The sequence below is a fragment of the Bactrocera neohumeralis genome, chromosome 2 (assembly GCF_024586455.1).
Source record: "Bactrocera neohumeralis isolate Rockhampton chromosome 2, APGP_CSIRO_Bneo_wtdbg2-racon-allhic-juicebox.fasta_v2, whole genome shotgun sequence".
NCBI classification, from domain to species: domain Eukaryota; kingdom Metazoa; phylum Arthropoda; class Insecta; order Diptera; family Tephritidae; genus Bactrocera; species Bactrocera neohumeralis.
Window position 1 is genome coordinate 92,424,547 of NC_065919.1, and position 23,706 is coordinate 92,448,252.

The 23,706-nt window shown below is 33.1% G+C and overlaps 1 protein-coding gene across 2 annotated transcripts in view; it reads left to right on the top strand.

The window, feature by feature from the left end:
* Positions 1 to 23,099, top strand: part of LOC126751396 (transcription factor kayak) — a 47,804-nt gene extending 24,705 nt beyond the window's left edge. Inside the window, exons 1-3 of one of the 2 annotated variants that reach the window (XM_050461634.1) lie at positions 15,647 to 18,410; positions 19,570 to 19,861; positions 19,952 to 23,099. In XM_050461634.1, coding sequence (XP_050317591.1) covers positions 17,334 to 18,410; positions 19,570 to 19,861; positions 19,952 to 21,210 — 2,628 coding nt within the window. In that variant the 5' untranslated portion in view covers positions 15,647 to 17,333 and the 3' untranslated portion in view covers positions 21,211 to 23,099. Of the gene's footprint in view, positions 1 to 15,646; positions 18,411 to 19,569; positions 19,862 to 19,951 lie in introns of those variants that run through there. The other variant, XM_050461635.1, reaches the window with a different exon arrangement.
* Positions 23,100 to 23,706: the final 607 nt, after the last annotated feature.

Sequence of the window (23,706 nt, forward strand, 5' to 3'; positions counted from 1 at the left end):
TATAAAGATACGACTGTGCACAAGTAGTGCTTTTAATGTACGCCATCTGAAGTCTAAAAATTATCAAAATCGGACCATAACTGTTAAAGCCCATAGATGCCTAATATGTGGATCCCAGTGTCTTTAATATTATCATTTTCTGTTAATGGTAAGTCTCAAAAGTTGACTGGGATATAGAATAACATTCCCTGCTTTGGGGTTTAAATATATAAATATATATATATGTATAAAGGGTGATCCATTTCGAGGTTCCGAGATCACGAGCTTCAATTTCAGGCATCAAATAGTCGGTTATAATGGCGCGATAACGGTCGCCATAGACGGTTACGTTCTCACCGGCATCATTTTCGAAGAAATATGGACCGATGATTCCCCCGGCCCACAAACCACACCAAACCGTTGGTTGATTTTTCTGGATAAAATGACAGCAAATGACAAATGACAGAAGGAGGCAATTTTGCTGAACAAAATTTGGCTCGAAAACGTCGGATCTCTTGGAACTTTTTAATAGCCAGGAAGCGAGGCGATGTCGCTTGGAAAGATTGAGCGGTTTCAATTATTGCAGAAGCTGTATTTGTACGCTTTCAATTTAAGATCTCAACGTAAAATGCGCAAAATCGTTCCATACGTCAGTCTTAGTTGCTGCGAAGGGCGCCAAATTGACTCTCCACGGTCTTCGTGTACTTTCTCAGCTATGGCAAGTTAATATTATCCAATAATTAATGCTGGGTCTGAAGATGGGTGATGATGTTGCGAATAGTACGCTCAAAAACCTATTAAAAAAGTTCCTCAACTTGGATCTCTCGTTGGTTGCCGCTGACTTATGGTTTTTGAGATATTTGAATTTAAAGTTCAAAAATTCTACTATTTAAAGTGCGTGTTTCTTTGATTTACAATGAATTTTACAATAATATGTTTAACTTTTATATCCAACAATACTTCACTAATTCGTTTCCACACATTTGTTTTGTATTAAATAGTACAAAACTAACTTTAACTCAATAAATAACTTTGGTTTAAATACATTTATTCATATAATAACAAAACATAGCATATACATATGTACATACCTATTCGAAAGATTTTCGAACTTTCGACTTTATGTATCTGCAAATATGTAAGTTGTCTTAGTAAAATTAGTAATCGGATCTTTTCTGGTAAAGGTCTATCTAAGTGTGAAAACTAGCCTAACTAATATCAAAATTTTCAAACATCTGATAGACTTTACTCCTTATATATTGGTCAATATGTAAGATAGTTTAACGACTCCAATATAATATTCATACATACAGTTATATAATGATTTGCGTTATCCTAACAAACCTCAAATATGCTGAACAGTGTGTGATATATTTATTTATGAAATTGCAAGTATACATATGTATATGAGCAACAAGCCCAGACCTTTTTTTATCCCCAATATATCCGTTATAGAGATTTTCGACTATCGAGCTACCTTTAAAACGTCATTCCACATCAACTCGATAAATGTATAGTACATATAATTAATACATATGTATGTATGTGCATCATCTTTTCCACAAATCAACGTTTACAATTTCTTCTAATAATGTGTATACTTATTAAATATAGTATGTATAATAAATATGTTTTTAAATATTACGCTTAGAATTTGCAATTCATTGGTACGGCTGTTAGTAATAAAGCGTGAATAAGTTGGGTGCTCAACTTTCCTTGAATTTCTTATCGCATTGGAATTATTCGTACATACTGTGTATGCGTACTTTACTATAAATGCCGTAATGTTGATAAGCTTTGGTAGCGATACATTTCTGTAAATACCTACATACATACATTCATATATACTTTTCTTTACATATAAGTATGTACATATGTATGTATGCTTATAATGCGTATTGGCGATAAGCACCCCCTAGTTCGTTTTTTTGAAACAATTATTTTTTTAAGACAAAGAACGGACTTCTTTATAGGAGGGTGTAAATTTTCGGTATTCGCGCTTGTGAAATGACATGAGCACGTTCCAATGACCGGACACACGGACACTGTTTTCGTAATATTTCATTAAAATTATCTCTGATAAACGGACAATATTTAATAAAATTTTTCCGAAAAATTGGTTGGTTAAATTTGAGCTATTTTTAGTGCCTCAATGGCACTATTTTGCAAAGCTTTATCCTGATATATTAAGTGATTCTTGATTTGTATACTGGAAAGTGAAAGTTTCTATTGGAACTTAAAATTGTGTTATATGGGAAGTAGGCGATGGAACATAACATTTTCACGATGTAACATAAAAATATCAGAGGTATGTCACGTACCACATTTGCTTGAAATCGGCGGGGCGAGTCTCGACGTACATACATATGTACATATGTGATATCACCTAAAAGTAGGCAAGGTCACGCCCATCGTCCTATTTTGAAATAATTTCCTTTAAAGCTCTCTCATACCATCTCGAGGGTAACTTTTTTAACAGTACTGTTATATGGGAAGTGATCGGTGTTACCATCCGATTTCATCCATTTCCACGTTGTCGGTAGGAGTTCACAAGTGGCCTTGCTACAGCAATCCCCTGTGCCAAATGATAATTTGATATCTTAGTTTAGTGCTTAGTTATAATCCTTCATATCTTTTTGGGGAATGAGGTTTTAAAGGCGTTGCAGTGTTCCGAATAATAAAATCATCCATAGACACCAAGGTCCATGAGCTTGAAAAGTTCTTGTCAGATTTCGACGATTTTTGAATGAGACACCAACAAATATCCTGCTATTCATGACTTTACAGCAACAGCAGCACCCAGCAAAAGCAAATATGATATAGAACTTGTGTATGTAAATAGCATATGCATATGAAATATGTATATGCATGCTATTTTGGCAAAATTTCTTTGACCTAATCATTTTCACTCGTATCAACTGCGTATTTGGATTGTAAACTCTAGAGCATTATATTGGACATACATATGTACATACATATGTATGTATGTATCTACATTAAGCATTCAGTATCACTCATACGCCATGTTGGGTTTTTCGCTTGCTCATTTGAGTTGAAGTGAATTGACCGCACCAAAAAGCGAAAAGTGTGCTTTTCGTAAATTAGCTGAAATGAGAGAAGCAGAAATGGCAAGGGCACAATTGCCAGAGCAAATGATTACACTCAAATATACGACTTGATTGCTAAATTGCCGATATTGCCAATAGCACGACCGCTCTTTTCCACTCGGCTGTTATCGTCTTCGTATACTTGCGTAAGCTGTTCGTACTGTCGTGTGTCGTTTAGTTAGCTCATTGTCAACATTTCACATAAAAACGAAATTTTATAACGATGACGCATTCAGTCAATTCCAATGCGTTGAAGGTATCAGTGTTAATTTATTAAATATGAGATCGGGGTTGCCGCTATAGTAACAGAAACTACGCAAATACGGCTTTTCAACAGATTGCCTAAAAGGAATAGTTGAACTTTAGACAAAATTGATTTTTTCTAAAATAAAATCTTGAGTGAAATAATTTGACAAGTGAAAAAGTGATGCGCGTGCTTTTAATACAGTAAAAGAAAAATTAAGAAAAAATAAATATACATATGTATATTAAGCATTTTCTTTAAGACTGCACAACCCAAACGACGACCGACTACTGGTTCGGTGAATTTGTTTCTGCGTAACCAAAAGATAACTAAACTCAACAAAACGGATAAGCGAAAATAACAAGCACAAAAACGGCGGCAACAATAACATCACCTATGAAATCAACGTGTTAATATTTATTTATAAAACGTTTTCGCCAGAAATTGTATTTGAGTCATCTGTTTGTTTAGCAGAGTGCGCCAACATAGTATCACTACATTTATAGGCGGGCCTGAATAATTTTCTTATTGCGCGTAAATTTACATACAAACATATGTATGTATGTATTGACTTGTAAACCGTTTAAAAAACATATCTGCAACAGTTTTGTGTCTGTTTCATCGAACGTTTGATTAACTGAATTAAAAAAAAAAAAAACAATTATTGATAGCACTTTAAAAATTTTAACCGCTGCGTAGCAAAACAGCTTGGAAAACTTAATTCGAATTTAAAAAATTCTAATTGTTAATAACAAAAATGACGCTGGACAACTACAATATTTTCAGTGAAGACTATATGAGCCTGCCATTTAGTACGGCGCTCTCACCATTGGCAAAAGTATGTATTCAACCACCTTAACAACTTTCAATTAACATACATTTAAATATGTAACTAATAAAAAATACATTATCATACACATAACTAAAAGAATTTATTACATATATATTGTCGCTTATATACATATGTACATATGTATGTATTTATATAGAAATATTAAATACAGAACTAAATTTCCAACGAAAAACGATTAGATTATAAAAAGTTTAGTTTGAGAATTTCAATGCCGAAGACAAAGTTTTAAAGATAACTGAGCAAACCTTTGGTTCTGTTTTCTATAAGCAATCATAATTTATTTTAAGTTTTCTTTTTTTTAATCAAGAAAAAACTTTATATTTTCATTTTAAACGATTTGTCAATTAAGCCTTTCACAGTAGGAAAATTGGTTTAAAATATATAAAGCAAAACTTAGGAGCTTTGAAGATAGCGGTTAAACCTGTTAATGAGGGATCCACATACTCTCTTTTACGAAATCAATATGATAACTTTCTTGCTGCTTTTACTTGTAAATTTATGGAATCAAAAACAACTTTTGTCTCAGATTTTATCTGGTCTTGTTTCCACAAGCGTTGGGTTTACTAAGGAAACTGAAATCACCATGGCACGCCAAATGTGAAACATAACTAGATATTCTTCAACAGCAACATACATATTTTCCAAATATCGAAAAGAATATAAAAATCCGATTATACGTATGTATGTATAGTATTTTTATACTCTCGCAACAAAGTTGCTAAGGAGAGTATTATAGTTTTGTTCACATAACGGTTGTTTGTAAGTCCTAAAACTAAAAGAGTCAGATATAGGGTTATATAGTATATGTACATACCAAAGTAATCAGGGTGACGAGTAGAGTTGATGGCGAAAACCGAAAACCTATAAAGTGTCATAACTAAGCCATAAATAAAGATATTAAAGTGAAATTTGGCACAAAGGATCGCATTAGGTAGGGGCATATTTGGTCGTAATTTTTTTGGAAAAGTGGGCGTGGCCCCGCCCCCTACTAAGTTTTTTGTACATATCTCGAAAACTACTATAGCTATGTCAACCAAACTCTATAGAGTCGTTTCCTTCAGGCATTTCCATATACAGTTCAAAAATGGAAGAAATCGGATAATAACCACGCCCACCTCCCATACAAAGGTTATGTTGAAAATCACTAAAAGTGCGTTAACCGACTAACAAAAAACGTCAGAAACACTAAATTTTACGGAAGAAATGGCAGAAAAAAGCTGCACCCAGGCTTTTTTAAAAATTGAAAATGGGCGTGGCGTCGCCCACTTATGGACCAAAAACCATATCTCAGGAACTACTATTCTAATTAATTTTACAGCAAAATAAAAAAATATGTAAATGACGGATAATGAAATCACGATTATCACTTTATCATGCGAGAGTATAAAATGTTCGGTTACACCCGAACTTAGCTCTTCCTTACTTGTTTTTTACATACTCAGTTTACCACAATTTTTGAATATGCCTTATGGATATGTGTACGTTTACCAAAATAACAACTTTAAAAGTAGAAAACTCGTTTCCACGAAAACCAATCGCCAGTTTTAATTTCTTAAAAACATACCACAAAAATTAATATGTATTTGCGCAACCACTATATTACTGTGTATTACTTATCGCATTCGCTTATCAATGTATGCCCGTCGCCACAGCCCATGTCACATCACATATTCGTATCAACACTTCGAGGGTGTATGTAGTATAATAATGTCAAATAAATGAAGAAAAGCATTGCCCAGTTCCATTTTAAGCGCAAAAAGTTGAACAAAATTGCGGAGTTTCAGTCAGCAAGGGTAGCAATGAAGCAAACTTTACATACTATCTATGTATGGTTCATGTAACTGAGTATTTGGTTTTCGAAAAATATGCCAAATAAATTTACCGTCCCCACTTATACTCGTATATTGGAATTACTATTAATATCTTAAGAGAATTCATGTATGTATATCTAACATTTAGTCATTTTGCAGACTTTTCCCCTCGCAAAATGCCAAATGCAGGTATGCACATACACAAATATGGTATTGAATGTACCTATACATACGTTTGCATGTGAATAGCCCGCTAAGAGTCGATATCTTTCTTTTTCGTACGTATGCACTTACTTAGATATACATATATAAATACATAAGTATGTACATACGTGTCCATTTCTTAACTAACGCTTTAGTGTCATTTAAAACCACACAAAACCAGCTGCCACGAGTCAAAGTCCACCTAAAATTCATACATACATATATGTATATCTATACTATATATTACTTATTTTGTGGGTTTAAACATAAATTCGTATTCATAATTTGGGGATATTAAATTTTCTTACATCAAAGTCACGCCAAAATAACCGCTTACAATTGAAATAAGCATATTATTTAAAATAAGGTTAACATATGTATATAACTCAATTATTAGTACCAAACATCACTTAATTGTGTTGGAATAATTTTTGAACTGTATGATCTTCACTATTTAAATACTTTGGGCGATAAAGCTCTACAAAAGGTACAAGTGGTTTCCAAGTCGTATCATAAGACCCTTAATATATTAAGTGCACCCAACTCTTTTTTACACGGATTTTTTTTTTACAACAAATTTTTTTTTTTTTTGTAACAAATTTTTAATCTACTACGGTTTCAAAATCACTGTCCTGTAATTATGTTTGTTTTTACCAAACTAAGGACCATTGCTGAAATGAAAATACATAGTAGTAACTGGGAAGTCCTCTTATTCGATAACGCTTACACATTTTGTTCGCATGATATTTACATTGCTGAAATGGATATCTCCAGCGATGATACCGACTTTAGTCCAGTTCGTTGCAAACAATTGCGCTTGTTATCAAGAAGCGACGATTAATTATGTAGCTATGTAAATATTTTTTCCTTATTTCTATTCTAATTTTTCTGTTCTTAGTTCTGGATTAACAGATTTCTTTTGTTTTTTGCTTAATCTACCAATTTCTCACCTGTATGAATTATGTATTTTAAGTTTTAATGCTCAATAAAATGCCATATGAATATACAATTTGTAAGCATATCTGAAATTTTATAGTTTTCAACATTTTTTACACGGTTTTTCGAAGTAAATATAGTTCTTTATTTCATCTTACACGGTTTTCATATGACATGGAGCGTATCCCCCATTTTACTATAGGGTTTTTTTACACGGATTTCTGAGGAACGTATCTACCGTGTGAAAAAGAGTTGGGTGTACCTGCTGGAGTATCTGCATCTCCATTTTTTAGCTGCATTGTCCTCTAAATTATACAAGCTGCTTTCTGACATAAAAAAGAAACTGCAGCACTGCAGCGTCCTTGCCTCTTTATTTTGACACGATTTTTGAAGTACTAATTCGATTAATACTATCTCGACTAGTTTTAGGTGATACAAATAACCGTTATGAGAACAAAACTATTATACTCTGTAAAATCACGTTGCAAGGGTATAAAAATAACAATTTTCGGGAAAAGAATTCAAGTCTTTGAATCGAAATCAAATTCATTTGAATAGAATAAGTTAGAATATCACAAAAACGGAATACGAGAAGAAGTGATTATCACAAACAATCAATAAAGAAAGAAAACTTCGAAATTTCCTTGAAAAGGACATCAACTTAAATAGAAAGCAGCATACTCCCTTCTCGAATTATAACAGTATGTAAAAGGCCATTGTATTCAGTTTAAAAAAGTTTCGTATGAGGGACGACGCCTCTTTCTGCGCAGAGGGGGGTTCTCTTAAGTTGTAGGAAAAGTGAAAATAACTTTTACTGTCGTACTGGCCAAGAATTCCTTCAATGGCATGCCTTGTTAAGATTCCAAGTGCAGATGTATGCTCATATATAGCACCATTTGTATATATGTTTGCTTATGCATTTATGCAACGCAACGTTGTTTGGGAGAATGTCGGCGCCGGTTTGTTGGTGTATGTAGGGTGTGGCTTTTGCTTGGTTTCCGATTCTCCTGTTTTCCATATATGCTTCGCATCCCATACCATATAAAAAGTATACATATATGCAGAAACTTAGTTTTTGGGTTTTTATTGTTGTTTGCATTGCATCCGTGTGTCGCGCCCAAGAACGTATGAATAACTTAAATCATTGTGTAGACGCAACAATGACATCCTTGTCTGGGGTTCGTCGTATTTCGCCGTTCGCCAAAGCCAAGCAGCTCTGATTGTAGTTGAGGGATTACTACTTAGAAATGAAACCGATGATATCGAATAATTGTAGTTGGATTATGAGACAAACTCCTGGTAAAAAAAAACACACTTGAAAATCTTTAGTAATTAGTATAATGATGTTTTTTTTAATCAGTTAGGGGATTATCTCAATGTTACCCTCCGAAAAATCACTGATTTTCGTGATTTTTTTTTTTAAATATTGAAATTGACTAATCGGTCCGGGTTTTTTTTTAAATAAATACATTCATGACGTTTACAAAATTATTTTGTTGTGTTAATTTATTGAGTATATAATAGTTAAATAAATTATTGAAATTACACGTAAAACAAAAATGTCCTGTACAATGTCTACGATTGCAATTTTGATCTATATCAAAATTTTTAAAAGATTATTACTCTGTAGAAAAGTCGCGATACCGAATGACGTTAAAAATGTTCTCCCCAAAGTGGAACTAGATATCTTCAAAACTCTTCCGTTGAGAGTGGAAACCGTTTTGAAAAACACCATTCTGAGCGGTAGCGTACCCCACTTATTCCCTTTCTACAAAAAAACGTTGTACGACTGTAATAATTTGAATTTTGATTTCAACAGTGTATACTATCCGATAGTGGAACAAAAAAAAGACAATTTTTCGAAATTTTCACACCGAGATCCCTTAAGGGGGGAGCCTGTGGTTATAATTTTGGTTACTCGTAAAAAACATAAACTTAGATTTAGTTTGTACTTTTTCATATTACACATACACATGTGCATACTAATTTGTAAGGGCTGGTTTAAGGGGGTGTTCTGGTTTAGAAATTCGAAAAAATCGTTTTTTTTTTGCATATTTTTTAGTATAACCCTTCAAGAAAATGTCTCTAAGAGGATTTTTCGAAATTCAAATTATTTTCCGAGTTACACGTTTCGTAGTGCGATAACTACACTTTTACTCTTCACGGATTTCGCATAAATTTTCATTCTAGGTCACGGAATCCTGCACACCAGGACAAGCCATTGTTTCATCAGTCTCTACTTCGCCGACCTGCAGTTTCTTTAAATTTAATTTTTTTCTTATATTATTTATGTTTTGTATTCTTAGAATATCAATAAAAAGGATGTAAAAAAATGGATAGTCAAAATAATTTTTGATTTTTTATCGCGTCAAATTTCTTTTGTGTAAAGCTCCTGACAATTTTCGTGGGCATATTAATAGGATGTGATATCTGATTTGCATCATTATTGTTTCTATACCACTTTATCAAGGTATTGATGCATTCAACTGCAACAACGATTGTACCTCCCGAAGGCTTTTGAATTCATCCAAGACTTTTGCGATTTAGCATATTCCAATGGGTTTTTAAACCCTTTGAAGCAACGGGGGATGCGGATTTACCAATTATTAATGATTTCAACTTATGCGAACCATCTGCGCTCGCACACAACGTAAATGTGATTCTATAATTAGCTATTTTTCGTCCCGGTGCCGTCTTTTCGTAAATTTAATCTGATTTGCAATGATTTTTTCTGCTTTCTTGACATTTTTTAACACACTAACTATAACCAATTCACAAGTTCAAACGCTCATGACAAACAATTTATACACATATGTACATACCTCCCGACAATATTTTACATAGAAATTCGGAGAGTACATACATAGCAATTATTTTTCTTGCCAAACAAACGGTGGGGTTTGAAAAAAATAGATATGTTAACTATTTAAGTTAACTTTTTAGAGCGGTACGTCAACTAAGCTGTATTTTAACTTTCTCGCGAGTTAACTTTTGTGCGATTCTACTGTACATTCATATTATGTTTTGTGTAGGTGCTAGAGTTGCTGAAGTTGCTCAGACAGTCATTTATTTGCGTTTCATTAAAAACACTTCAAGTCGTACTTCATGCGCTAGAAATGGGGAACATTTTCACATTTTCCCATAAATGGTAAAAGAAAAAAAATTACAAACGCTGTCGACATTGTACATGTATGTAGATATGTAAGCTTTTGGCGAACTTTTTTATATCCTCTTGCAATCGAACGTTTATAACACCTAAAAGCAATGACGATAGATATAGAGTTATAGATACGTACATCCATTTTCAATATTACGAGACCATCCGTCCATCTGTGCGTGCAAAGCGTAACTTGGCTTTATACATGCATGTATTCGTTGGTCAAACAGTGAAAATGGTATTGTACGTGGACGTAAATGGGTCATTGCCCCACCTACAAAACTGCTTTAATGAAAAGCAATAAGATGTGATAAACCACAAGTTAAGATAAAAAATTATAACCCCGCCCACTCGTTAAAAACTACTTTTAGTTGAAATCACATATTTCAGCACCTAGTCCACCAATTTCAACCAAACTCGGTATACTTATGTATATCTCTATCCTCACATTTCTATGTTAGGGTGTAAAATCTGACTACAACCAAGCCTGCCATAGTACAATAATAAATTCCATTTTGACAAATCAAGCTGGAATGAATATTTCGGGATAAAACTTTGCAGGTATGCCATCTCAACTCTAAGTATTGTCAAAATTGGATGCCTAAATTGACTTTGCATCGAAAATATCGGCCAATGTGTTAGTTATATAATTGAAAATAGGTGATAATAGTTTTTTATACCGATAGAAAGAAATATGTGAGTTATCTTTGTAAAAGAGAGTGAAAAACAGCTGAAAATCTGGGACAAATTTGCAATATATGCGATATAAAGTCTACATATGTATATTACTGATGGTATGTGAGGTAGCTTAATGATACTCAAAGAGCATATTTTTCTGTTAATAATGTAGGGTAGTCCTCTTTCTGCTATATGGTGCAGACGAATAGTTCAGGGAATTAAGAGACAGCGCTACGCTGGCTAGGTCATGTTGTCCGAATGGATGAGAACACTTAAGCTCTGAAAGTATTCGACGTAGTACCCGCCGGGGTAAACAGAGGAAGATCACCCTCCGTCGGAAAGACCAGGTGGAGAAGAACCTAGCACTGAAAGCGAAAAAGAAAAACTCGGCTATAACCGCGTAAGCGGAACTAAAGATAAGAAGAATATGTGGTATTGCCAAATATAGATAAAAGCAGGTTAATACATCCCTTATACCCCATATATCTAATATACAATTTTCAAACTTCCGGTTAGTTTTACTATACCTATATATCTGTCAGTAAGTAAAATATCTTAGCAAAATTAACTGAACGTATAATATTGGATATGCTATAGTTTAATGCAAACTCCCAAACTTTAACATAAAAAAAAACTACGTTTTAGCCAAAATGTTACAACTAAGCGAAAAACATCAAGATAAGGAAAAAATTTAAAAGGTCATAAAAAAAACTGACACATACGAACGCCGAACCCTTTGAGGGTTTTACTACATATACTGACCTAATACCATCACCCTGACTTGGAATTTAGCTGTTGTTGTACTGTGTTATGAATAGAAATTTTGGTATTTTTGGAAAAAAAAAATGGATAGCAAACTGTGCGTTGTTTATTTTCTGTCATCTAGAAATATTAAGATTTGTTTTTGTTAATATATGTACTTGCACATAATTTAATTAGCAATATAAAACTGCTTACCTCTGATGCTGTAAACGCAAAGGAGGCAGCAGACTTCAAGCGACATCTGTCAAATAATAGCAAAAATCGGCCATTTTTGAGCAGTTTTGCCTACTCAAATTTGGTAAATTCAGCTAAATGCACGGAATTCTCGTGCATTACAAATTTATATTAACATGGGTCAAATGTGCAAATAAATGTAAATTAAGCCCGCTAATGCATATTAGCGCTGTCGTCTGTCAGGGCTATAACCACCATATGTGATATTTGAATGAAATTATGAGGACAGGTTATTCAAAAATACCTCTAATCAGTATGTAGTAAAATATAGAAATAGAACTAAGTTATTTTATGTCCTAAGATAAGTTAATAAAATACGATTTTTGATTGGAATCCATTTTTGCTTTCGTCGAACGATGAATGTAGAATTAATTCACAAAATTTTTATACTCTCGCAACAATGTTGCTAACGAGAGTATTATAGTTTTGTTCACATAACGGTTGTTTGTAAGTCCTAAAACTAAAAGAGTCAGATATAGGATTATATATACCAAAGTGATCAGGGCGACGAGTAGAGTCGAAATCCGGATGTCTGTCTGTCCGTCCGTCTGTCCGTCCGTCCGTGCAAGCTGTAACTTGAGTAAAAATTGAGATATCATGATGAAACTTGGTACACGTATTCCTTGGCTCCATAAGAAGGTTAAGTTCGAAGATGGGCCAAATCGACCCACTGCCACGCCCACAAAATGGCGGAAACCGAAAACCTATAAAGTGTCATAACTAAGCCATAAATAAAGATATTAAAGTGAAATTTGGCACAAAGGATCGCATTAGGGAGGGGCATATTTGGACCCAATTGTTTTGGAAAAGTGGGCGTGGCCCCGCCCCCTACTAAGTTTTTTGTACATATCTCGGAAACTACTATAGCTATGTCAACCAAACTCTACAGAGCCGTTTTTTTAAGGCATTTCCATATACAGTTCAAAAATGGAAGAAATAGGATAATAACCACGCCCACCTCCCATACAAAGGTTATGTTGAAAATCACTAAAAGTGCGTTAACCGACTCATAAAAAACGTCAGAAACACTAAATTTTACGGAAGAAGTGGCAGAAGGAAGCTGCATCCAGGCTTTTTTTAAAAATTGAAAATGGGCGTGGCGCCGCCCACTTATGGACCAAGAACCATATCTCAGGAACTACTAGACCGATTTCAATGAAATTCGGTATATAATGTTTTCTTAACACCCTGATGACATGTACGAAATATGGGTGAAATCGGTTCACAACCACGCCTTCTTCTAATATAAAGCTATTTTGAATTCCATCTGATGCCTTCTCTGTATAATACGAGTATAAACATTAGGAACCAATGATGATAGCGGAATAAAACTTTACAAAAATACGGTATTTGAAAAATATTTAAATGACGAATAATGAAATCTCGATTATCACTTTACCATGCGAGAGTATAAAATGTTCGGTGACACCCGAACTTAGCCCTTCCTTACTTGTTTATGTTAAGTTTTGCCACACCTGAAAGTATTTTCTCGGCTTTGCTCCTTGCAAGTTGCGAGTATAAAATGTTGGTTTACACCCGAACTTTATTGCTGAAAATTAGTATTACATAAAATCAACTACAACTGATCAGCTGACTCTTTTTTCCAAACATGCAACAGGCATAAACATTGGGTGCCGATATCATATGAGACGTCAGGACGCCAGAAATAGCTACACACATACAAATGTATACGTATAAATCCCGAACGGTTTTAACACCAATAAGAATTACATAAGTATGTATGTATATACACTTCCAATGTGTCTATTTGAGACAAATGTACCAAGCTTCATTGAGCAAGCTCAATATTTTTGTATTCATCATAATATAAATTTCTGTATATTCATATTGGTGTATTCATGTACATATGATGTTTTTATGGATTTATTGCGTATAGACTCGTACGAATACATGAACATTATTTACATACATAACTTTCATATGTACATACTAACGGTTTTACTAGATTAGCAGATATGCGATGTAAGTGCGACGTATAACAGGCTTTCTAAATTTGTATAAATTATTTATTAAATGGGATCTGTAAAAAACTAATTATTAAAAATCTTTCGTATTAACATTTCCCACTTGTTCAAAGTATACAATTGAAATGAAGGTGACTAATAATTGACCCCTTCCACAATCAGACGACATTTCAGATTTGAATAATATTATTACCCAAATACCGAGGAGTCATGTATTAATTCTTGCAATGTAATTTGTAAAGATCAGGTTCAAAAATATAGTCAAACTTATTCTCTTAAGATACTTATTCATAAAGGGAAATCTCAATTTATAACAAATAAGCTATTTACTTAAATAGTTTATGAAAATACAAATACATACATTTGTGTTGTTTACCCTGAAACATTAGTGAAAATGTAATGTACAAATAAGTAATTTATAAAAATTGCAAATACCTAAATTGTAAAGGTAATGAATAATTCAATTTAAAAACACTAATTGGAGAGTCAATAAATTTAATTGTACATTGTTATTTTTACGTTCTCTCGTCCTCGAACACGCACCATCAGAGAAATAGTTAAAATTTGACATCAAAATAACATAAAGAGCAAAGCACCTGTTTGAGGCGATGAAAAATACGAATGTGACAATCTATGTCTATTTTTATACATATGTACATACATTCTTACCTACGTATATACATACAAAATTTAAGTTATTTTGTTTGATTTGTGGTACGAATATGTATTAGGGTAAAAATGTTCACTTGAGTAAATGTGCTCATTGAAAACCTATAAAGAAAATATACCACAAAATATAACCAAACAGGATTTATGAATAGTAATAACGAATGGCAAGGAAATTTACTATTATGACAATGCACAAATATACAAAACACGAACAAACTGATGCTGAATTTGTTATAATATATACAATTTAAAAAGTAAACTAAAAAAAAACACACTAATAGTGGGTATAAAACTAAAAATAGAGTAATAATATTTTTCCTGACTTCTGCTCTCGTCTACGTTGTGAGATGTGTTATACACATATTTCCTTGAGGGATGCTCTTGCCGTTCAGTTCTTCGATTTATAATGGTCTAAAACGAGTCCACAACATTTGCTTTCAACAAACTCTCGCCCACCCGTTCCTTGACAATTATATGCACTACGACCAGAAAGCTTAGAAAAATAAAGAAAGAAGTTCTTCTACGTTCTCTGCTACAACTAGGCATATGCCGCTGCTCTTTGGCTCTCTGAATCGGCTGATCAAGTAACGAAAGAGCAATTGTGGCGATTGCCAATGCGGCAACGTTAACCACCGTCCCTACATTTTTTAAGCTTACACTCACTAAATTCCATACGTTTTTACAAATATTTTTACACGGAGATGTACATATTACATACATACATATGTACATATACATAAGTATCTCTATGGCATCAAAGTTTTTGTGTGGGATTCGGTGGACCACATTTGAATTTGCAAGTTGAGTCAATACTCACACTCATTGCTCTTTGATCCACATTCGCTTGCTACAATGGGCAAATATTTGTATTTTGTGCATGTGTGCAAAAATTTATATAAATAATTATATACACACACATACAATGTAGATAGTCAATTGCTCGCCATGGTATTGGTGGATGTATTTTAAATTCTTTAATTTAAAAATTTCCTCTTCGCAAATAGTGAGAAGAAAATTAAAAATTAGTTTAATACGAATATCGATCCCCTGAAGTGTCTGCCCGTTTGGCAGACTTGTACGTGTCCGTTGCGTGTTTTATCTCATAAATAAGTTCTAAATAATACATAATAAAAATATATTAATTAACAAAAATTATTTAAAAAACGAATGCATAGCAGATTTCAGAGGGTTTTGAATTGAAAAAGGAAAGGAGGAGGTCAGCTTGCGCCCCATATAAAGAAATGTCATAAAATATATGGAAGCAGGGAAGGAAACAACATACTATATACGCAGAAAAATTGCCAAACGAACGCATATAGTATTTTCAAATACACTTTACGAAATACAAAATCGAGTAACGACAAAATAAAATTTTTCCAACTTCAAACAACGATTATACGATTTTATAAAAATAAAAGCACGAATTGAAAACTAACTCAGCAAAAGGAAGTCAATTGTGAAACAAGGTTATATAATTAAATAAAAAATGCAAATACATGTATGAATGTATTATTTAGGAAATATAAACAACGTTGACAAATTACCTACAATATATTGCTACTTACCAAAAGCTAACGTGACTATTAATGATTAACGCATAGAGAAAGTTTAGATTTAAAATAATTTTATTTTAGCATCTCTAGCTCATGGCTCAACAGGGTTAAGTGCATTAATATCTAATATAAATACTTTTACCCCGATTCTGACTAGTTAATACGTTATTATGTGTACGCCGATAATTTCGAACAACGCAATCAAGCATAATATTGAAAAGTTAAAAATCGAAACCGAATTATCAACGACAAGAAAAGCAAAAGCAGTCCTTATACACAGTGACGACTTTCGATGCCACTACGAACAAAGACTGCTCAATGCGCTCAAGAAACTTATTTTCAACCAAATTAAACCACCAGAAATATATATGGTCGTTTGACGAAAAACCAAACATAAGCCAACGAATTTACAAAGAACGAAGAAAGTGCACAACGTGTAAAACGTGTATAACGAGCAACATTAAATAGAAATTCATCATAGAAATGTATGGGATTTGTGGTTTAAAAGTGCCGGTATAAACTATTACGAAAACATTTGAACATGAAAAGTAGTACCGAAAAATATCGTTACTCGACCAATTTATGATCCTGTACGAAACTGTTTTAGAATACGTATACGCTATATACATATATTTATCGAACATACGAAACTCAAACTAAAAGTGGAAAAATTCGAACTCGACGAATGAATACTAAATATAGTATAATTTAAGATAAACTAAAAAAGAGTACTTCTATTATAAAGGTTCAAAAGTAACATAAATAAAATTACTTGAAAAGAGAGATCATTAACCATATATTTGCTGTTTTACATTGCATACTTTATAGTCGTAAAAAAGACTTAAAATTAGTCATAAGAAGCTATTATATTAATATTATAAATTTAAATATTTCACACCGCAAGGGTATAGTGTAATGGTTTATTATATTTAAGAATATAAGCACCCTTTATTTGTGGATGCAAAATATTTTAACATTTAAATGGGATAATCATGAAATCACATTATTACATATTATTATCACATATTTATGCCACCCTCTATATAATATAATTAAAATAAAATAATAAAAGGCAATTTATAACTCTTAAGTAGAGTAATAAGTTTTAAATAAAACTTCTACAAAATTTCCTCATCGAAAGGTGCAAGATAAAACTTATTTATGAGGCAATATAATTATCAGCCGTACTCAACTGGTACTAATGCGCAACGGCAATCAGTGTATCAAAATGTACACAACAACTCGGTGCATCCATTACATCAGCAGCGTTCGCATATTTTCTGCTTCGGACAACAGCAACCAGAACGCCAACAACAGCAAAAGCAACAGCGGCAGCAAAAATTAGACGATTTTCCGGATCCTCAGCAATTGCCAATGCCAACAATGTCACCACTGCAGCAATTTTCCTCATATTCTTGGTACCAGCAATCGGCAACGCAACAACATCATCAACAAACAGCACCTCTACAACATCGGAAACATACTCATTTACAGCAGCAACAAGACTTGGCTAGAACCCCTTATGCAACGAATTCTGCCGCTCCGCAACAACACCATCACAACACAGCTGACATAGCAATGAATGCTAACACAAACAGCAATGCAACAATTTCAATAACGTCATCACACCAATGCACGCATGCTACAGATTACCTATCGCATGTAGAGAATAACCTAAACAATAACCATGGTTTTTACCATAAAAGTAATATGTTAAATAAGATAAGTAACACCAATCAACTTCAGCAGGACCAGTTACAGTCATCACAAACACCAATTGCTAATAATCGACGTGCACAGTTGCAACAACAACATCCTCACCATCACACTGAGCAACAACAGCAGCAGCAGCAAAGGCACTTAACTCATCAACAATGCACGCAATGCTTGCAGCCCCAACAACAGTTTCAATTACAATATGAACCACAACAACAACGAGTACGTCAAAGTGGTGATAATTCTAGTAATGATAATAATGCGCCAAATAATCAGCAATCGCTAGAAAGAATTGTGATTGAAAAACCGCAACGGCAACTACTTCAAATACCTGAGGCAGTTACTAACAATTGTTCCTCCTTTCCGGTGAATTCGCCCTCAGCGCGCGGTAATAGTAACGAATGTAATATCAATGATGTGGATAAGAATATCGACTCCCTCAACACGGCTGCCGAATGTCGATTCTCGATGGATGCTTATGAAATCGCAAATTTTCTAGCTAATGAGCTTTTTATGCAGCAGGTAGATAGTTACATACATACTTACGTAGTATGCACTTATTGGAGTATACACACTCTTCGTCACTTGAATACCACATTCTTCACACTATTTATAAAAAATTTAACACACCTCCAGATATTTCATTCATTGAAATGTTTTAGGATTTTGTTTAGGTGTGCTATTCAAGGGGTATAGTAGAGCCAGGATTAAAATATATAACCATTGAATTCAGATTGCATATTATAACTATTATAAAAATATTTATTATTTTTAATAAGTTGAGTAAACGTTTGAAATGCAACACACAGATGTAGTATGTGTGAAAATAATTTTATTTAATAATTGAACAAAATATAGATACTTAAACTGGGTTTATACATACAATATGTATTTATATAATACATATAAGTATTTACGCACTTATACTAACATTAATTTGTAAATGTGGATTTCCCCATTACTACCATTAGAACTTTCCAGCACCAAGAAAGTCATTTAGATACGAAACCATATGAGAGTACATTTCAATAAGCGCATGCTATAAAGGGCTACGTTTTAACTTTGCACTGGCCAGAGTTGTTGAGGAGGTTTTAACGATTATGGACTTTTTACCTTTATATAATTCATAAAGAATATTTTCCCAAAAATAATGTGAGTTTCTGTCAAAAATGGGTAAAATCGGGTCAATACTTCCCGAATTATACGGAGGATATACCAAAAATATATCGATCAATATGTAATTTATGACCTTCACCTACCCCCAATACACCCGATACTGTGATTTCTTCCTTTCAACGTTGCATAAACTGTTTATTTTGATCAAAATTTATGATATTTTTAAGAAATTAAGTGAACAAATTTCTTAAAAATAGTGTGAATTAACAGAGGTTAACTGATTAACTCCGTTTGACTTTTTCCTAAAAGTCTCTGTCGTTGAATTTATATAATATTTGTGTAATTTGAGGAGGTCAACAATTTAAGTTCGGTACAGCTTCAACTGAAATTTGTTTTTAAGGGTTTAGTTTGTATCGACAAAACCGAATTTCAAAGCCTGACCTGAAATGTATGCAGTTGAATTGTCAAAAGTAATAGGATCATAAATTGGAAGCATTATTTCGATATTATTATCATTAATAAATAACTTAATGTATAATAATTAATATCTATAATGTTTTTACAGCTCGTATCAGTAGATGGCATTCAAAGTGGTGTACCCACGTTAACCACATCTACATTAACGCCGACGACATTACGCAGCATCGAAGAAACATTCATACAGTTGACAGCAGATCACTCAAATCCGCCCTGTCAGGCAGGTTTTATACCACCACCTGTTACTTCCATTCAAAATTCCACTAGCCCTATATTCAGCGGTGCTATACAAAATTACAATGAGATTGATATGGATGATTCACAAGCGTCCTGGAACTCACAACTTCATGATGATAATTCACAGGCGACAACAGATAATTGTAAGTACATGCGTATTCACAAAAGTACCGTACCTGGGTGCGTATTTAAATTCTTTGTTATAAACCAGTTTTATTCGTTTCGTATTTCAGCAAGCGCCTCATTCCCTAATGGACTCAATGGCACCAGCAACGCTTCACTCGCTACCTCAACAACTTCGTCAAAAAATGATTTCACCATGCTACATAACGCCATCGGATCAGATACTGGCAAACATGCTGGAAATCTTTTGCTCACAAATTCTCCCAACAGCAGTAACGTGCATACCTCGAGCAGTGCCACAAACACGACAATTACAGCCACACCGACGCGTCGTAATCAAGGTGGTCGCCGCCCTGCTAAACCGACTAATATGTCTCCCGAAGAGGAGGAAAAACGACGCATACGCCGTGAACGTAACAAATTGGCTGCAGCACGTTGTAGAAAGCGTCGGGTTGATCAAACTAATGAACTACAAACAGAAGTAGACCGGTTGGAAAATATACGGGAGTCATTAACAAAAGAAATTGAGAACCTTAAAGTTACCAAAAACCAATTGGCTTTTATTTTGGAAGCGCATCGACCCACATGCCAAAAGGTAAGGCAAGACTTATTGAGCGTGCACACCTATGATGGATTGATCGCACCAACGAATGGCAATAGCAATGACAGTAATAGCAATATTATTGGAGTAGATACCACATTGTCGTCTGTAGGGCGAAGTGGCTCACCTATAGATCTTAAACCTGTCATTTTGGATATGGTGTCTCACATTAAGAATGAACCTCTAGACAATACGCTGGACTCGAATTCATCACTAGGCCATGATGGACCTCCATCACCCAAGCGCATGCTACTATCTGATAACAATCCGATGGTGCAACCACCATTGCCGAATGTTTCGACATTATCTGCTTCATTGGCTGCGGCATCCGCATCTTTAAACACACCAATTGTGACGGCGGCACCGGTTAGCTTTGCTAGCCTTGTTTCCGGCAACAGTATTTCCAACAATAATAATAATAACATAGTAAATAGTATTGCAATTAGTAACGCTATTACAGGCACATTGAGTGCCCCACATAGGCCAATACTGAGTGGTAGTAAACAGCGCCCTAACTCCCTACCTACAAATTTACGTAACCAAGCACAAAATCTCGCTTTAAATACAGAACGTCCTCCAACTGACATCAATGGTGTTGCCATACAAACCCCCTCGACAGGCATGTTCAACTTCGACTCTTTGATGGATGGTGGCACTGGATTGACTCCTGTTTCAGGTCCACTGGTACCAAATTGCTCCACTCAAAACAAACATCCATTAGAAATTCAAACACCTACAAGCGAGCCATCGAAATTGGTTAGCTTATAACAATAGAAATGGCAATTGTTATGAAACAGAACAAGAGTCTGGTACAAAAGACGACGGATAGATGAGGTTAGAAGTAAGAATGGAATAGTTAAGATACACCAGTCAAATACAAAATTTCAATGAGTATTGTGGTATTGTATTAGTGAGACCTAAAAATTCTTGCAGCCTTAAACAGACAAAAACAAAGACACGAAAAATCCTTATAATAATAATATTTATACAAGCATTAAAATATTTACTTACGTATTTATGTATTGAATAAATGCAGTGCATGCGCATGTTACGGATGCCATAAAGAAGATTAATGTACATATGTATTCTCTATATACATATGGATGTATGTATGTAAATATATTATTTTTGATGTAAAAAGATTTTTCATTAAAATTCAATTGCTTTGTATTGTATAACTTGGGTCGCAACATATAATTGTGTAATTTTTTTAGATTATTCTTTTTTTATTCAATTTTTTATTATTTGTTAATTTTACAAAAATAAACATAAAAGTGCTTTAGAGTAATTTTTAAAGTTAATTAAAAAAAATCGACCGTCGTGCATAATATGAAGTAAGGAATGAAAATTGAATTAGAAAGAAACAAATAAATATTTATTGTATTATTATATTATAAAACTAACTAAAAAATTAATTGTTTTTTTTCACGTTATGAAGATTTTCATTGTTTATGATTATTTCTTGAATCTATCGCTTATTAAGTTTTCTTTTAACGAACCGAAATCAAGAGTTTTGATTACAATACAATATGGTTAAATGTAAAATAATGTTGCTTTGAATTTCATCTAGAAATTTTTTTTTTCACAATTTTACAATTTATTTTTTTTTTTTATAAATATGTATGATACTTAACTAAAGGAATTGTTTTCAACAACATTGAGAATGCGTTGTGATATTAAAAAAAAATAAATAAATAAATAATATGTATTTATATATGTATGTACATGGAAAGCAATTTATAAAATCTAATGCATTAATTTAATATAATAAAATTTGATGTAATTTTAACAAATCTAAACATTGTGAAACAATTATGTATTGTCAGGTTAACTAAATTTGTGAACAAATCAAATTAATCTTAGAAATAACAATTGAAATTGCCTTTATGTGTAACAAAACAAATTAAAAACTAAATATCTTTCTACAGTGATATGCATATTTATATGTAAATATACATACATATGTGTTTATATACGTATGTGTATAAGCTTCTTTGGTACCAACAAAATTTCTAAACCATAAATACAAAAAATATATTAGTAATATTATGTAATACTGTGTATTCTATTACATAGCAAATAAAAAATAAAAAATATGTAAACATTTATTTAATTGTTTTTGAGTCTGCTAAGCATTTGCTGCAGGTTGCCAAGTCCTCCTTCCACAAAAACTCCTGATTTGATTGTAGTTTGAAACAGTTGCCCTTACTATGTTTGCATAACTAGCATATACATACTATACATGCAAGAAAAAAAGCTTTTAAGTGTTTAACACTCACTTTTTACATTTTGGTTGTCCTACACAACTAAAAGCAATATTTATATTTTTATAATAGTGAATAAGAGAAAAAATGCAGAAACATAAAGGAAAGCTTATAGCTAAAAAGGAAATTTTTAATAATTCTTTACGCTTCATACATATGTATATGATTTTCGCTTTAGATGCCATGCTATTTGATTTGACACATTTCTAAAAAATTTTTGTGGAATTAGAGGACAACGCTTAAGGTAAAGGCAGACAAAAAATCAAAAATATACATATTAGATAAATATTTAAATAGCTGAAACATAATTTTACAATAAATAAACTGTAAGACCGACACCAAATTAAAAGAAACTTACAAAAGTAAACAAATAAATGAAGCAAAAAACTATAACTCCACATTGTCTTATTATCTTGGCGATTGAAGTGTAAATTGCAACGCATATAATATATTATATTATAATATACATATGAGCATAAATATATTTGATATTTACATTTCCGGTAGAAAGTCAACCATTAACATTGGGGTTCATGAGATCATATTCAGTATTTTTCGAATTAAAAATTGATGAACCCAATTAGACAAATGCCTTATCTGTAGAAGATTTTATTCGGACATCTTGATTGGCGCTTTATTTAAAATATAAAGTGAAAGAATAATATGGGTTGGTGCCCAATTTCGCACACTTTCCAACTATAACCAGTTATCAAGATAATGTTACGCACTAAATTTGTTTGAATTTGGTCGAGTAATGATTGCAGTATGGGATTTCATCTAAAATCGGCTGGTGCCCTTGTCCAATTTTTACACTGGTTCCCTCGAAGTCCGTCCGTATCATCTGTAATGTAAAATTTATTGCTTCTGCTAGTAGTTATAATCTATTTTCACCATTCCTTTTGATATAAAAATGTAGCAGAAGGACTAGTTCTTCGCGAGTTTGAGTGATATACATCAGTAGTTTGGAAGATACCACTTTTTTTTAATCTCAGGTGCCCCC